General features: G+C 35.5%; 1 protein-coding gene across 4 annotated transcripts in view; it reads left to right on the top strand.

Moving 5' to 3' along the window:
* pcdh11 (protocadherin 11) overlaps positions 1 to 18,229 on the top strand; it is a 163,638-nt gene that overhangs the window by 73,584 nt on the left and 71,825 nt on the right. For 2 of the 4 annotated variants that reach the window (XM_032554871.1, XM_032554872.1), the window contains exon 5: positions 80 to 178. The exons of the other annotated variants lie outside the window; for them this stretch is intronic. In XM_032554871.1, coding sequence (XP_032410762.1) covers positions 80 to 178 — 99 coding nt within the window. The remainder of the gene's footprint in view (positions 1 to 79; positions 179 to 18,229) is intronic. 4 annotated transcript variants of the gene reach the window in all.

Genomic DNA, 18,229 nt, shown 5'->3' on the forward strand with positions numbered 1-18,229 from the left:
GTGTCATAAAGATCAGATTATTTCAAACTGGTTTCTTGAATATGACTATGCGTTCACTCTACTCCCATTGTGTCCACAGTCGCCAGATCTCAATCCAGTAGAGCACCTCTGGGATGTGGTGGAACGGGAGATTTGCATCAGGGATGTACAGTCAAGAAATCTGCCTCAACTGTGTGATGTAAGCAACTGCTGTCATGTAAATAAGGCGAAAAATCTCAGAGGAATGTTTCTGAGACATTGTTGAATCTTTACTATTGCAGTTCTGGAGGCAGTACTGGCGAGGTGCATCTAATAAAATAAAAGAGCTTCTGTGGTCCATTCATAAACATGCACATGTTTGTAAACATAAAAAGATAACAGATGCAGAGAGGGTTTGGGTAGAGTTCATTCACCCCCTGACAAAATGAGCTTGCACTGCAACTTGTTCCTGCCATTTCTGAAATAACTTAACTTAAATCTTGCATCTCATTTTGTTACTAAAAGAGAGTGCCTTGTAAAGTGAAGTGAGTAAGACCCTTTACAGACACCCTACTCCTTGAAAGCACTTTACCCTTGTGGTCTTGGATAAAATGCCTACCAGCTGCCATGAGTAGTCATTCTGCAACTAAAAAAGGCAACAGAACTTGCACATCTTGGTGAATAATTCTGCATGATAAAAGTGAATCTGTCAAGCTTCTGAACTAGATGATCAACATGTAGCAATTTAGCTGAAGTTTAAGCATCACAACTGTTGGTAGTTATTGAGGCATCTTCCTGCAGACCAGCATTCATGTGCTTTTACATTAAAGTGCACTGACACACATATATTCAATCAATCCCCCTCTCTGACATACAAGTACACATAGACACAAGCACAAAAGTCAGCTGAGATAAATTTGAGCTCAAAAGACAAGCAGTAACAACCCACGGCTCCGTCACAATGCCTGGGGTTGCATTGGTGGCTATCGTCAAGCAAATAATGCTTTGTGACTGAAAAAAAAAAGGCAATCCAAAGGTCATTTGTGACCTCTGGGACCAGTACTGTGCAGCATCTGTCACTAGCTAACAGCACATGTCTGTGTCAAATGGCAAAAGGTATGCAGTGCAGTCATCCTGCCATGTAATAAAGGCAGTGGGGCCTATATATACCTAGCGTTCCTGTCACAACCGCATTAACAATCCTCTGCACTTACGCTGGCTTATCGGCAGAACATTCAACATGTCACACTGTACACATGACTGCATAGGTAGGCTGGAGCTGGTTATAGCTTGGCCTGCATTATGAAAACACTTCATATGTATACACACCTTTAAGGTCCCACTTGAAATGTTGTAAGGATAAATATGGCCCAATTAAATTTTTTATATTCAGTCTATTCCAAATGAACTTTTGAAAAAGTTTTGTGTCATCTTATCACCAAACTGCAAGAGAGCTTCCATTAAAGATGGAGGCTATGCTGTTGGGAACAACTTCAGGTTAAGTGTCTTTCCCACAGATAGTACTGGACTGAAAAGGACTCCCTGTGATTTTTCGATGACCTACTCCTTTTCCTTTGACCAGTGCTAATGATTAAATTATATGATTATCATCTGTGAATACTGGTCTGCTGTCAAATGACAGAAAACCTTAAAATTGTTAGAAAATATTGACAGATTTTAACACTCTTTTGCAGGGCAACCTTTCCCATACTTTGAAAATCCCCTTTACAGTAAATTTTACAAATCTCCTGCACTGTAGACTCATTTCTCTCTTGCTGCCTATCCTTGAAATTCTTACACTTGCCACCACATCTCGGCCCCACATCCTGCTAAACCAATCAGGGATTTGAAGTCTTCACTTCCAATCAATTACCACCCAAATCAGTGCAGAAGCCTTTGATATAGAATCATTTGTCAAATCAGTGCAGATGGCTGAGGGCAGGTACCTCTGTGCCATAGGCCATATCCATGTGGAAATCAGTGCATAGCTTTGGCTCTCCTCACACTCCCCAACCTAGTTAAAGGGAAGTCTTTGTGTGCTCCAGAATTGCCATCCAGCTGCCTGGATAGCTAATGTATAAGCATCTTAGCTTGTCCAGGAGCTAATACTTGAATTGAATTCAGAATACTTTCAAGAAGGCCAAAATCTGATTTTTGTACAGATCCTGGTTAAATTGATGGCATAAAAGCTACAGCAATGGCACCCAAGGTGCAATTTTAAAATATATGACTATAACTTTTGACTTGTTAGGATGGAATATACCTTGGTGTTGAAGTCAGCACAATGAAGCAAAAAATAGCCTACAGCATTTTCAAACATGATGTATAAAACTGAACTTAAATGAACAACTTCACAACTCTTAAAATCAATACCAAAACTACCACTATGATACAGAGGAAATACATTTATCAATACTAGTTAATACCATTAATATGGGTGGATGATAGATCATGCAACCAAGATGAAACAATATAGGAAGGTGGTTTTAAGAAGTTAGATATGATTTAAGCAATCTTTGGGGGAAAACTAAAAATGTGTCATTAGTTCAGAATCCCCATAATCATAACCTTGTATCTTCTGTGCATTATTGATTTTGTTTGCCACTAGCAACCAAAGATGGTGCCATTTTCCTTCATATAGTAATGTTTTTAATAAACACACACATTTGTGTTTATTTAATATATACATGTTTTAAAATAAAAGTTGAAGAGGCAGGCGTTATGAATGATGTAAGCTGAATGGTATACTTTTTTAGAACATTTGTATCTGCTGTACTTAGTTAACCAGCAAGACAATTATTGTTATTGCTCATAAGGTCAAAATTTCCCTGACAAGTTATATTTTACCACATGGAATATTTAACAGAAATTAGCCTACTGTGATCCTGAGATGTGGGTGACAGCTTAGTCCAGGACACTGCTAGCACTGAATATATTTGCTAGCACTGCAGTGATTATATCAACAAATTCACTGTCAAATATGCTGACAAAATACTAAATCCAGACACTATTTCTTCAAATAAGTAATTACACTGCCTGATATGCATACATCATTGACAAGCACATTGTTTATACACAGGAAAATCAGTGTGCACACAAACCCTTAGATGCATATAATTATTTTTTCTGTGTGGTTTCAAGAGATAAAGTCTTCTAACACAGCATCATAGTTTTATATTTTGAGACATGAGGGAGACAAGACAGACATTTTTGCAGATATTTGGACTCCGAGGACCAGTGTTAGCTCATTTTGTGGCTTGGACCAACAATCTTCTGCTCTTGGCAAATGCTGTGATCATCTCAAAACACTGACTAGTGTCCAGCCATCATTTTAGCTTTTTGCACAGTTAAAGGCATTTTTTCTACCTCAGTTTATGATGTTGAAACTGGTATACTATCGGACAAGTTTTTGCTCCAAGCTGATCACGCATTTTGGGAGTGATGATGCACAAAAGCTGCTTTACTACCTAGAGAATAAATAATTAAATGGTATGTGACTAAATATCTGGTTGTTAAATATGTTATATCACACTAAAGTGAAAACAAGAAATAATAAAAGTTTAAAATAAATAAAAAGCAAAAGGAGAAAGTAAACCTTATAAATACTATAATTTTTTTATATTTCATTTATTGTATGTATCTTTTTCTCCCTGTTCATTTAGTTTTTGTACCCAAGTTTACAAAGATAATGAGAATGGGGGCATGTATGCATTTGTTTTTTATGTTGCTTGACATCTTAGCCATTAGCTTGGAGTAAAAAGACAGATACACGCAACAGGCTGGAGTGGCACCTTATTACAGTGTGTACAGATCACACTCTTTAAGTATGCGGGTTGTGCTGGAAGAGTTGCTGTTCTGCATGAACAAACAGTGTGACCCGGAGAACATATCTTGTGAACCGATCATTTCAACGTATTGATCACTTGCAGATGTGATGTCAAAAGTAAAATTTTTCTATAGCCTAATTAAAGAACCTTATTACTGCCATCTTATACCTTTCAAATTGTTCTGTTTCTGCCAGGAAATATAGCAAATTCACCTTAGAATCCCTGCTCCTCACTTGTCCTGACTTTTGTTATATCTATCCATAACAAAAGTGACAATCAAGAAGTTAATGTTAAATCAACACAGATCCCTAAGTGCAATGCCTTGTATAACACTTTTGTCATTTTGCATTGTTGTTCTGTTGTTTTGCTGCCGATTTGGTTCTGGAGGATTATTATTATTAAGTATTATTATTAAGAAAAAATAAAAACTTTTCTCTTTTGAGAGGAAACCATTGTTTCACAGCAGTTTGTAAAAGTAGTATGCATGAGACTATTGAGAAAGCTGCACAGTTTTCAGTTTAGCACAGATCCGGACTAATGAAGCTTTTTGCTTGTTAGAAATAACCAAAAAGCTTCGAGGTAAACCCCAGTCGCACATTGCAGACATTAACTACTGCAGTCATGTTTTGCTTTTAATCCTGTTTCACATAACTATTTATTTAGGCAAAATGTATTTTAATAGCTGATTCATTTTGTCTTGAAATGATACAATGTTAACAGGCTGGTGGAAGGAAAGTCAGTTCAGCCATGATAGGATTTTGTCTCGTAATCCTATATCTTTTGCATGAGAGTTTGTTTGACTGCCAGGTTCTGATTGTGGTGATTCTTAACTTGAAAATTTAAAGTACACTTCTTGGGTTTTATGAGTGTTATGCATAGAGTGAGATACTGTAGCTAGAGGTCAGCTGCACAGGAAGATGTTTTAGTAAGTTTGCTTCTGGCATTAATATTAATATTAGGTAATAACATTGAATTATAAGAAGGTCAAGAAATTTTGATGTCAGATTCACAAAAAAAATCTACTTTAGCAATTATGTTTCTGGTTCAACTAAACTCTACTTGTGGGCTTTTAATCTTCGCTTGTGTGCATGCAGTTTTTACTATAATTTACTTTAGTAGAAAAAACTGCAGGATACAGAGATATTTGGTGCTTTTACCATGGTTACAACATTTTTTCACAATTGTTTCTTGTGGGGGAAAACAGTAATGGGCAACTGCATGCAGAATAATTGCAGAACTGACTGGCCACTATGAATTTTTTTTCAAGTAGATTCGATCATTTTACCTACATTTTCAAATGTTAAATGGTAAGCTTAAGAAAAAGGGTTGATGTATCTTGGTTTTATCTCCTTGCCTCTTCACACATCTCCAGAATTCACTAAGAATTTGACTTGTTTGTTTAATAGGCCTTATCAAAGACTGTGCACAGTTGTGTCTGTTACCTTTGGTAAGCATTCTGTCTCTGACACAGTGTGCATTTAAATGAAGTGATTGGGTTAATTTTCCCTTATTGGACGGGGACAGGGCATTAAATTGAAATCGATCCACGGAACCACAGATTTTGTGGTTTTTTGACTACTGCATCAGTGGAAAACTAGGCAAAACAAAACATTTTTTTTTCCTCTAGTCAACCTGGAGATGTGGTAGGAATTATGTATGTAGGAATTATTTTGATAATTTTCAAATTTTCATTTCAAAATTACTGTAAGAACCATTAAGAAAGTATCACTGTCCAATTGAAGTAATAAAAGTTCCATAAACAATATAAAAATTTAACAACGTGAAAAAGAAAAATCAGTTTTTTTGCTATTGCTCGTTTTGTTTTCTTCAGCTGTAACAGTGATTACATCTAACAGGAAGGCTAATCAGTCATTTTTTTCCTCAGTATGTGTGTAGTTGAATATGAATAACAAATCTAACAAGTATTATGTCAGATGTCAGTGGTGATGTTTGTTCTGTGTTCTCCAGATCTCCTTCCAGAGTCAAAAACGCTCCAGAGCTTCGCAAAATAGGCCATATATGAAAATGTGTAACGTATAATAAGATATGTTATTGCATAATACCTGTTTAATGCTAGGCCATAATATGCAGAAATTCTAAATCTTACATTATAAGCATAGAACATTGTTTTTTTTTTAACATTGTATAATTTTCTTTTGTTTCAGAAATGCAACCCTCAAAATTTCCACTTTAATCACTTCCTTCCTAGATTTATTTAGATGTTTATTGGTATCAGATTTGGTCTATATTTAAGAATTTTATGTGAAAACAATGATAAAAAATAATTTAAGATGCACTCTGTAGTACATAAACTGATACATATGATCCACAGTTCAGAAAAAAAAGAGACTTTGGCTTGACCTCATTCTGTTTTTACTTTTGTTTTGCTTGGCCAATAATGACGAATGCACTAAGAGAACAGCATTCTGATTCACTTTTGTGTGCATGTGATTAGTTTCCTTCTCTTGTAAAATAGGTGTGCAGTTTTTACAGACTATAGTGTTTTAATCTTTTTTTCTTTTTTGCATTTTAATAAATTAAGTAAGAAAAAAAATCCATAGACGAATGGATACAAAAGAAGAAATAATAACCAATAAGAACATTGTAAAAATCAAACATGGTAAATAAATAGCTTTAGAGTGTAAAATGTTTGAGTTATGAATGTAGCAATGATCATAAAAAAACTAAGGATTCATAGATGTGGTCTTGGAAGAAACTTTCTTGTAATGATTTTATTCATGAGCAAAGTTTTGTTCAATGCCTTCACGTTTCAATTATGTATCCTCGCTCTTTTTTTCCCCCCTTCCTCCCATTATAAATCAGTGAAGCGCTGTGTGCTGACACAGATGCCCCTCTTAGTTGTTTGTGCAAAAATAAAAGTCTTTCTTGCGTTCGATGTACATTCTTTTGGAATATGTTTTCATATCAAAACCGATGACTGTCTCTGGCCCAAATTAAGAATGAATACCATTATTCAAGACCTGTAGACACACCTGTTTAAAGTCCTACTGTTTTAGGCAATCAATGTATTTGTCTTTGCATAATTATTTGGAAGCTAATTCCACAAATAGAAAAGTGGACATATTCATTAGTTTCACAATATACGACACTTGTAGCCACCTCTTTCTTTTTATTTGGTTGCAAAAGACAAAGAATATTGGTTAAATTCATTTCAGATCTTTGAAATACCTTTCCGCAAGGGATAAAAAAAGGGGAAATTGAAATGATGACAGGAAATTTGAATTTTGAAATGATTATAACCATGTAAGCTCTCAAGGCAAGAACAAGTTGCATTGCTCAGGATATTTTTCTCGCCCTCTGCTTTTGCATATTTCACACAGGCAAAGTCTTTAGAGATGCAAGTCATACTGAGAGAATTTGACTGTGCATGCTAAAAAGGCATAAATACAAGAGGAAAAAAAAAACATAACCAACAGATGACCTTATTATGCTCAGTATGTACCAAGCAGTTGCAGTATTGCCTCTATTTGTCATTATTACCACCTGCTATAACTGTGAGTGGGAGGAATATCAATTTGACAAAGACGGCCTCTGACTAAATGTTAAGGAGGCCCCCTGTCACGTGAGACACATCCCTACTGTTCTGAGTGGGTAGATATAGTTGTGTTTTACTACTTATGGATATTCAATGGGAGAGCACAAAGCGGGTATTGCTGTAATAAGGCATTTACCAATGCAGAACAGCGCTGTGCACGGTGAGAACATATGTTAATGTGTTTGACTGTGGCCAGAGAAACAGCAAGATATTTGGGCAAAAAAAGAACACATGGGACAGACATCCCGCAGCATACATTTGCCTTGTACCAAAATATTTCTGATGCATAGCGGTGGAAGAGAGGCTAAAATAACTCTGCCACTGAGGAGGACTTTGTTCTAATGACTAATCTCAATTTAGTAGGACAGGCCTACTTCGAAACAGACAGAAAAACTCAACATATTTAATGTGCGTTTCAAGTAGTGTGTGCGTTTCAAGTAGGAATATGTCTTCCAGTGTTCAGATCATTTATCATTTACAGGATTCAAAATTGTTTTCTTTACCTCATTAGAAGTCACCATTGTAAGAGAAGAGGTAAAACACAATGTGTTTTGAAATCTTGTATTAGATATTAAGTAAGCTTAGATTGAAATGAGTTTTCACAGACGTAGATGATAAAATGTTTTGAGGAGTTAAAAATCTACTTTTGTACTGCTAGAACAGTGAAAGCTTGTGTGGGTTTGTGATATTTTTAATCATCTACATAAATCTTGTTCTTTGTTGACTTTTATATATATTAGGAACACTGAATATTAGTGTGGATACAGTTTAGAGATAGAAATAATTAAATATATTAAATTAAAGTATTCCTGAAACTAAGTAAGAATAGTGTGAATACTTATATTCATAATTCATTTAGTATCTGTAATCTTTGAATGTAAAAGCAGCAGCTCTCTGTTTCCAGTATTACGTGAGAGATCTAATGTTAAACAGATAGCCATGTTATGAGCACACGTTTAGATGGTTGTAGTTTGCCGTATTGCAGAAAGCCATTATGCTGCTATTTTTACTCCTATGACAATGCCGTCTTTGGCAAATTAAAGCGAATGTATTTGTGTCACAATTTAGTTTTTTTTCCTCAACCAATCTCACTGTTTAACATACAAATCTTCTTTTTTGGTTAGAAATACTCAAAAGATTGAAAAGTGGTGCACAGTGTTTATGTAAAGCATTTGAGAATGGACGAACATGTTTAGAAAGTATATTAATTTTAAATGTTTTGTTAAAACCTAAACTTTATTAATATCCCATCAACAAAATTTAAGTTCTGTGTACAATGATATGCTGTTGAGACAAAGTAAACCCACAGACTATATTCTTCATGCAGACTACATGTACAAAAATATTGCAAATATTTAACTGTGGATTTAATCTTGTAATTTAGAAAAATGTCAGTTTAATGCAGGAATTCATTAAACATACAAATAAAGCTAATCCTAAATAAGACCTGTCAGCTTTGCATTCAAGAACTGTTATTTTCAGTCATTATTAAACTATTATCACTTCGTGTTGCATCCTCATTGGAATTTATAATGGGGCCACAGACATTTGGATTGTTAATTTTTCAGAAGCTTTGTGAAATCTTTATGCCTGTGGTAACATGTGAAAAATGACAGTGAATACATTTTGAGACCCAGATGACTTCCACTGAATAACATTACAGCTAACATCTGTGTGTTTAAATTTAAGACAGAAGCAACTCCCTCTCTGCAGGAGATCAGTCCCGTGGATGTTTCAGGAGTCATTAATCAGTATCATCATTGTGCTTTTTGTTTGTCACTGACTGACAGTGAGACAGACTCTTTGCTTCAAACACGAGCTTGCGATTCAGTGTGTCACTGCACATCACAATCTATGGACAATACCTCTGTCAGTCTGTATGAAGAACACTGTCAGATATTTCAGTGGGAGACGGATCAAACAGATGAACAATTCACAGTGCTGCTGAATCTTTTGACACATCAAGTGGGCTACCCATCCTCTTTTCCATATTTCCTCCTTGATAGTACACTTAGTGATCACTTTGTTCTGTGCACCTCCCTGTTTAATGCAGCTTTCTCCGCAGACACTGAGTCAAGCTGCTGTGACTCATTGTATACACAGCCAGGACAAGTAGGGGTTGAACAGTTCAAACATTTCTGGTAACTGAGCATGTAGTTTGACATAATTGAAAAATGTATTTATCTTTATTCTACTTACATAATGGCTTCAGTCTTAATTTATAACCAGATGTAAAACATTATCAACAATGGCAACACTTGCTTTGATCAGCTTTGTTCAGCTTGTGCAAAACTGTTGAAACTCCTAATATATACAGGGACAACATTTTGATTTGTGACATGTTAAAGTGTTTTATTATTATTATTATTATTATTATTATTATTATTATTATATTTTTTTTTTATTCAATTCATAATTCAAAGACTGGAAAATATTTTGCTTTCATCCATGTTAATGTTTCATGTCATAACAAATTTACCATGAACATAATATTTACCCACAACAACTTCCGTCTCTGCCGGAGGAAGGAAATGGCTCATGATCCAACTAAGCTGATTCAGTTTAGCAATGGCATCATATCAGTAGGACTATTATCATCTGTTGTGATGATGAAAGGACAAGAGATGAATTCAATAAATCCAGCACTAGATTGTCAAGTGTTAATCACCCTGAACATTAAAAAGATCTCCTAAGCTAGTCTCACCACTTAAAAAGATCAAAGTAAAGATTCCTAAAAAAAATACAATGAAAGGAAAGACTAAATTTAAATGTAAAAAGGAATTCCTTTAAAGTCTTAAAACCTACAGAATCATTCAGAGGCGTTTGCACAGTAGTCTACTTTTTTTTTTTTTTCTTTACAGGTTTTGAAAGATGCTCACCCTGCGGTCTCGGCATGATAAATCCCTGGACTAAGACCACCTCTACCGCTGTAATACTCCTGCTTGCTGGGGCGGGTGTATCAAAATGCTGACACTGAAGAACACCTTGTTCCTCTCAAACAATTTCATGAACCTGCATTATTTGACACCCTGAGAATAAGAATTTCGGTGGTCCCCCACTTGGCTAATTGGACAGCGGCAAAGGGTGTTCCATTCTAACAGCATTTATTCCCCACTGGGATTCCCTGACATAGATTTCTATTTAGGATTATATTATATTTCTATTTAGGATACACAATTAAGTGGTTTATCCCTGTCGCATCGTTTCTTTCAGGACAAATCACTGGCTCACCTTCTGCGCGTCTCACAACTATTTTCTTAATCTTTTGAAGATATACATGTTGCACATGTTCACTAACATGGAAAGAGATGGCTAATTGTGACATGCCACAGCAAAACCAGTAACAAGTTGCAAGTGCATGAGCAGAGAAAAACAAAACAGACAAAAAGAAAACCTTAATTTCTGAGAAAATAGTGATTTTGTGTCTTCTTGCTAAATATACGAGTTGAGGTCATGAAGAAAGCATGCCATACTTTAAATAGCACTTTTGGAGGTTGTAAAATATGTATTTGAATTCAGCTTGTCTACAGAGGAAATCTGAGCTGTTTTGAGGTGCTTAGGGGACTCACAGCTGATTAACTTTAATTAATGCTTTGTTTTGCAATTCACACACTTTTGTTATTGGTTTTGGCCAACAGGACAACAGACTTTCTGAATCTGCAAATAACTCAAATTAACCTTTTTGTGAGAATTGTCCCTGATTTTGTCATGGCCAGTCAGGTTTGATTAATAGTGCAATATTATATAAAATATAAAATATATTATAAAAATGCAATAGTTCTACTTATGTAAGAATTAACAATAAGTAAATGTGTAGTTGGACTTGGTAAACGTTTTTGTGTGTGTTACAATAATCGTGTTAATATAAATAAATAAAAGAACTCAAAATGATACGGTAAATTTTGGATTACTGCATTTCCCATGTCCTAACTGTCATATATAGATGTTTCAAAATATTTGACTTTAATTATACTAATCTTCATTCAAAGGTATTCTTTCTCTACATCAGGATAAACTAGGTATTTGAGGGCTGTTTTTGTTTTCTTCTAACAATATATTTTAAATTGACAAAAGTTAATTATATTAATACGCACCAAAATAAAGTGACACATTAACAAGCATATGGTGTGAGGCAATAGTTTGGCTGCAGACTACTGTCTCCAAGGAGGATTTTTGAGAACAATGATGACGCCTTATGAGCCCAAGTGTTTCAGGCATCACAGCTATGGCAGATTCAAGCATTCTTAGACATGTATGATAGAATCCAATAAAACGCAGGGTATGTTTTTAAATAAAATTAAAACAGATTATAAAGCTAAAAAAAAAAAAGATTTTACACAATATCCTCTGCTCCCACACACTTTAGCATTTATTAATAGAGACAGCAAACATAATTAGAAATCATCCAGCATGAGTTTCTAAAAGTATGATAAAATACCACAATTTTCTGTATTTAGACGACAGCAAAACTGAATAACATGATTGAATTGCTTTTAAAGAAGATGGCTTTCCACATAATTTATTTCGAGAGTGTTCCCTTAACAAGCAAAAAACGAAAGATGGATAGGACTCTTTTTAAATTTATACAAATTTTGTTGGTGTTTTTGCAGCTAGAAATTTTTAAATTAGTTAATTTTGTCTATTCTGTAAAAGAGAGAAAAAGGTAGCAGCAACAGATGGGGAAGAGCAGGAGAAAACTACATCTATGCTGCACTTTCTCTGGGGTTTTATTAATGGGAAATTAAGCTCCATGAATATTATGACTGAAAAACTTTGCAGTTTTAAGCATAGCTTTATAAAATCTTACTGGAGTGCAGTAACCAGCCTATGTATAAACATATCAGAAGAAAGTAGTTCACATAATCAATTGCTTTAAGAATAAAGGTAAAGGTAATTTTATTTATATAGCACATTTTCAGCAACAAGGCAATAGAAAGCGCTCTACAGGAATTAAAAGGAAATACAACAAAAAGGAACAAGCAAAAAATAAATAAAATAGAAAACAATAAGTTGAGATTTAAAAATTTAGTCTATGAATTAGGGTCAACATGGTGATTAGGGTTCAGTGTTACTTTTTCTTAGGACTAAGTGTTTATCCTTAATAATCCTTTGATTATTGAAGCCTGAATACAAGCAGTAAAAAATCTCACAACTTGATTTGTGCTTTGCATATTTATAGTAAGTTTTTCTCTATAAATACAGCAATGTTGTTGGCCAGGCTCGACTCTTCATTCAGATGATGTCGTGATTTCAAGATGATTCCACAAAATTTTGTTTCCTCCAATGACACATGTACTCCCCCATATCCGAGTCCAATAAAACACTTTAGTGATGAAGTGAAATGAAATGTTCACAGAATAGGAAAATCTAGAAAATATGAAAAACTAAATGAAAAAAAAAAACCCTACATCTCCTCAATTTTTCATAATGCTTCAAAAGAGGAGGAAAATAACATAGAGCTGAATAAAGGTTCTGCGTGATATTACCCTTGATGTACCTAATAAAACTGTCAATGAAGATATTTACAATACTGCTAAAGGACTACGGTTCAGTCAGTTACCACTGACTGAAATATTCATTCCCTTACTTGGCTTCTTAACTTTGAAACCATGACATCCTAAATTTGCATAGTGGTAAAGATCAATGTAGCTCTTAGAGAATTCCATGGCACTTATTCAAAACAGTTCCCCTTTTCTCCCCCTGTGCAGTCTGTAGCAAAAAAAGGGTGAACAGGCAGTGAGTGATGTGGGTAAAGAAAGTCAGACGCCTCCTTAGTCGTAGTCAGCCTCAGAGGATTTTGTCATGTTTCTTCACTTGGTAAAGTACCAGCAACTCACCCCACATCACTACTGAGTCAGTGCCTGTTTTTCACTATGTGATGCTGTTTGATGTCTGGTGAGATGTGAAACATTAATAGTAAGGCAAAAAAATAAAAAATCTGTAAGACTAGTGTGGAGTTTTAAATCCTCTTTTAGCGCATGAGTGACTTAGGGTAGGTGATAATTGTTGAGTTAGATGTTGCTGTGTTATGAAGGATGTCCTTCAAGCTGTTTCCTGATTTTCAGGGGACAGCTTGACAAACCTCACTTTGAATTTGGCTGAAAGCATGTCTAATTGAATTTTGATACGTAATTAAATCAAGCAATAAATCAGCCCAGATCCCACTGCAACTGACAATTCAAGACTCCTGAGTACCAAAAGCTAATTATGATGAAGTTATTATCTTGGCCAAAGGGAGTTCTCTGAATTGCTTCCACCCTGTATTGTGTGTCTTTCCTAGTAGTACATACTCAACCTTGAAGATAGGGCAACTCTCGCATGATAGTACTGACGGATCCCATAAAAGTTGCCTGCGTGGTTTGTAATGTGTCCTGGCCGACACGCTATCCCACCTGAAAGCAGGTGATTTCTTTGCACTGAGAAAAGAGGAATTTTTACGGCATCACATATTAACGCACCAAGGCGAAAAATAATCGTATCTGTTTGCTGGGAGCAATTAGGCCTGGGTGTAATTTCTGTCAATAATCCCTCGATGTGTAGGAAGTGGCTTTATTGATTTACCATGGATTTAGAGCCTCATCCTCATCATCTGTTTCCCAGTCTCATATGGTTAATCAATTACATCCCCTGTGATTTGAGCATGCCTTCAGACGCCGCGCTCGGCGCATGTAATCTCTTGACATAGGGTATTAAATGAAGTCTAATTATAACTTTGCAGCTATGTGCCACATCACACTGTTTTAATACCTTCACTAAGAAGACAAATTGGTGCGTCAGTAAATCAAGGTGTTTCAGTTTGATTCAGTACTGAGTAACATTTAAGTTTCTTGCTAAGGCCATCACTTGATCCTTGTAAATAAATACGCATGAAAGAATAAAATATGTTTTAATGATCTATCTGCATAAGAGCGGTCCTGAGTATTTGAGGAGGGGAAATAGGTGTAATTTTCCACCTCCTAGACAACCGCACTAGAGCTGTCTGGTATGGCTTCATGAATGAAAAGTCCTATACAACAATTACTGGAGTGGTTGTCTACTACATAATGATGAGTAAAGTGAAGGTAGATGATATTTTTCTTTTTTCTTATTTTTTTTCCCCTTTTTCTCTTTTATCATCTTCTATATTCCCTTTGTTTTTAAATTCACCCAATTTGTTAGTCCAATTGAAACAGCAAAAGGTTAGGTTGTGGAGTAATTAACAGCAGCTAGCCTAATGAAATCAGTAGGGGATGGTTCACTGGAAGGATCAATACCTCACCAAGAGTGAAGCAAGAAAGAGGGTTGTCCAGGGGAAAAACGTATACACAGACCACTTAATAATAATAAGCTGATGAAAAGGCAACAATGTGTCTACTTGTAAATCAAATCTGGTCTGGACTCAGTGACATTATCGGCATCTTGTAATTCTGTTGGAGAAAATTAGCGTTTGTGCTCGCTCAAGAAGTTTACAGGATTTACACTGCTCTCTGTGGTTTGCTGAAAGGGTTTTCCTTTATTGAATGTCAATAGGAACATCAATACACTCTGGACAACAACACCAATGCAGAGGTAAATGGGTATTCTATTTATCTGAGGCTACACTTAAGTATATTGAAGACTTTATTAGCCCCTTTTGATGAGGAGGTGTTTTGTTTTGCAACAGTTTTATCACTGTGTCTGAGACAAGCTTCACTTGCCAGAAAAACAGGGGATGCAGAACCTGAACTCTGCTGTGTGTTTCTTGGCCGAGGCATTACCGTTTCTTATTTCTGTGCAACATAAGCAGATGGCACACACATCCAAGGTTTCCACTATTTTATTATGCATGCGTATGTCTGAATTTGTTTTGATTGTGTTGTGGCTCGCCTGGCAATTGTCACTTTGCTCCGATTGATAGAATTCAGACGCATCTTTCCTCATCTGCAGGGAAATCTCTTGACAGCCAACCCATGTGTTTTTCCACAACCTTCTATAAACAAATTAGGTGGTAAACTGTGGCTGCATTGACATTTTGGCATAATGAAGTCTAACAAGTCCTTCTTGACTATTATTTTTGCAAACTTTGTGCAGCAGGAAAGCTGAAATACGGGAGATTCTGGTGAAAATAACCAATGAACCATGAGGAGAAAGTCAAAACAAATTCAGCAAGTCAAGAAACTGTAGCCGATAAGATCTTTGCTATGCTTTGTGCATGCGTCAACTTTCAAAGGTATTTACACTATCAAATAAACTGCTATGTAGGAGGCTGTAGAGACAGAAGCAGCAGATCTCATTATTTTACAACTATTAGGAGCATACGGACCCCAGGGAGACAAGAGGGCTTAATAGTAGAGCTACAAGTTATTACATTATGAAAAATCTTTAAAGCATTTATTTTTTTCTTCTTTTTTACAAGCCAGCTCCTTACATTTCACAAATCCTGTAATAACACAGGTGTACTTAGGTGAAACGAGGTAACAGAACGTGGCAACCATCTGGAAAACACAGATGTGGCATGGGACTAAAGCAACTGAAAGAAGCAGCAAAGCAAAGACTATGTAGAATCCAGCTTTCTTAAACTTAGACAGGACTCGCCTTGTAAAGTGTAATAACTGATGTGGCATCTTAATAAAGATTTGGGTAAAATCCTGCAAATTTTCAAACCCAAAACTGTTCTCTAAAATGGACTGGAATAATGGTGTTTCTTTTGAATCTGAATCATCTGCTAATAATTGTGCTTCATTTGTATTTTTTTTATCTTAACGTTGAAATGTTAGAATTGTTCTTAAAGTTTTGCTGTTGACTTTTATCTCATCTCACGAATAAGATCCTGCATATGGCTATAATAGCTTGGATAACACCCTGAACTATAATCAAAAAGAAAAAAATAAATAAAAAGCAAAAAGTAAAACGGCCCTTTTTTTTATGGCAGTGCTGAACCTTCGAATCAGATACCAGCAAGTGCCAACACTGGGGGTGTGCCCACATCCCACTCATGAAAAATGTAATAGAAAACTGTTTGTAGCACAAATGACAAAAACCTTTTTTAATGGTTAAGAGTGAATTTCATGTGCCTGCATATTTCTCCGTTTTTTTGGGGTCTTCTATTTCCTCCAGATCTCTCAGGTCTGACGATCACTACTCTTGTACAAAGGTCCAGGCTGATACTCAGAGGTAATCTGCAGTTTGCAGATTAGGTGGTAGATCCAATTACCCCTGCATAATAGGAAGACTCTTACTCTTACTATTGTTTTATTTGCTCTTAAAACTAACCCATATTCAGTAGCTATTTTACTTAAACAGCTTTACTAAGTAGTTACATTTTATTTCCTTTACTTTTGGCAAAGTAAAGTTCTTTTTAACTGACCTTTATAAATAAGTCTGATTTTCTTTTTCTTTTTGTTTTACTTTTAAGCCAAAGAAAAAAATATTGATGAAAATAATACATTTTCACATAAACTGACAAAATTTAGGTATCTTAGGGAGCGTATATTTTTAATTTTTACATTTCTTTTAAGTAGCTTTTAGTAGCTTATCTATATCAAGCAAATACGTTTTTGTTGTTGTTTTTTTTTCCAGAGTGACTGACACATTTTTAAATCTTTGTCTCCTGCTTGAAGTATGATTACAATGTTTGGACCTGACAGACAACACCTCACACAGAAATTGTTATAAAAATATATCATCATGATAACTATTACAGTATGTTGCTATATGCATACACTGATTCAGATACTTAAACAAATGAATGTTCCAGATGAATAACAGGGCTCTCTGACCCAATTCTCTCAGTTGGAACAGAAATGCATTTTGACATATTTTGATTCTTTTTGTGCTCTAAATTTAAACTTAAATGTATACTGGGTGAGTCAGATTTATTAGCTCATATCCAATACTAAGCTGAAATATTTTTTAATATCCTGGATATGAAAGCAGTGGGATCATTGTCTTACATGCTGCATATCTAGTTTCCATAGTAAATGTAATATTAACTACCCCCACTCACCTACGCACTGTTGGATTGCACTTTTTTTTTTTTACCTTTGCCTATGATTTTTGATTATTCTACCTCTATGGCAAACTGCCATGCTGTGGCTCAGACCTTTAGTGGTGAAGAGGAGTTGTTGCTGCACTTCCAGTTCATACTAGAGCTACATTTGTACTATAGTCAGTTCAGTCACCATATTATTGCAGAAACAGAAATAATCGCTTCTATACACTTCTTATGACATGTAGTAATGCTACAGTACATATCTGTTGCAGTGGATGTTCATTTTGGTCCCATCTACATTCAGTCTCATACATTGAGCAGCTAGAATATCTGAAAATTGTGATACATTTGGATAGAGAAACAGAGCACAATAAGGCCTTGGTGTTTTTAATCAATTATTTATCCAATATTTTAATGATCAGAGTGCCTGGGGTGATCAAAGGCAGGGCTGGAGCTTCACTGCCTTTGCTCGCTAAGACATCTCTCTGTACTTTGATGTGGTTCACCAACAAATGCACTTATCCAAAGCATAACTCTCTCCCTGGGTTGGAATTGAGTGCTTTGAAACTACTAATTTCAGAGAAATACAACACAGAAAGAGACAGCAGAGAAGGTCACTGACCAACCAAAGCTAAGGGAGAAAGAGGAGATTTACACTTTATAGTCTCAAACAATCAGATGTACAACTACTACTTTGAATGCCAACTAAATAGGAAGCGACCATAGGTCAGCTTTTCAGATCCCTCATGTACGTTATCATATATTTAATTGGTTGGCAAAGTCTCTTAGATGAAATACATGTCACTGGTGTTGAATAAAACATTAGTTAGATAGGAAATAACTGATGGTAGTTTCTAATAAAAAATGGTGTCGTAAAAAGCCTGTCAAATGATGCAAATGAGAATTTCTCAGGTGGACTTGGCACAGTGCTGGTGTTTA

This window comes from Xiphophorus hellerii, chromosome 23 (assembly GCF_003331165.1).
Source record: "Xiphophorus hellerii strain 12219 chromosome 23, Xiphophorus_hellerii-4.1, whole genome shotgun sequence".
Lineage (NCBI taxonomy): Eukaryota > Metazoa > Chordata > Actinopteri > Cyprinodontiformes > Poeciliidae > Xiphophorus > Xiphophorus hellerii.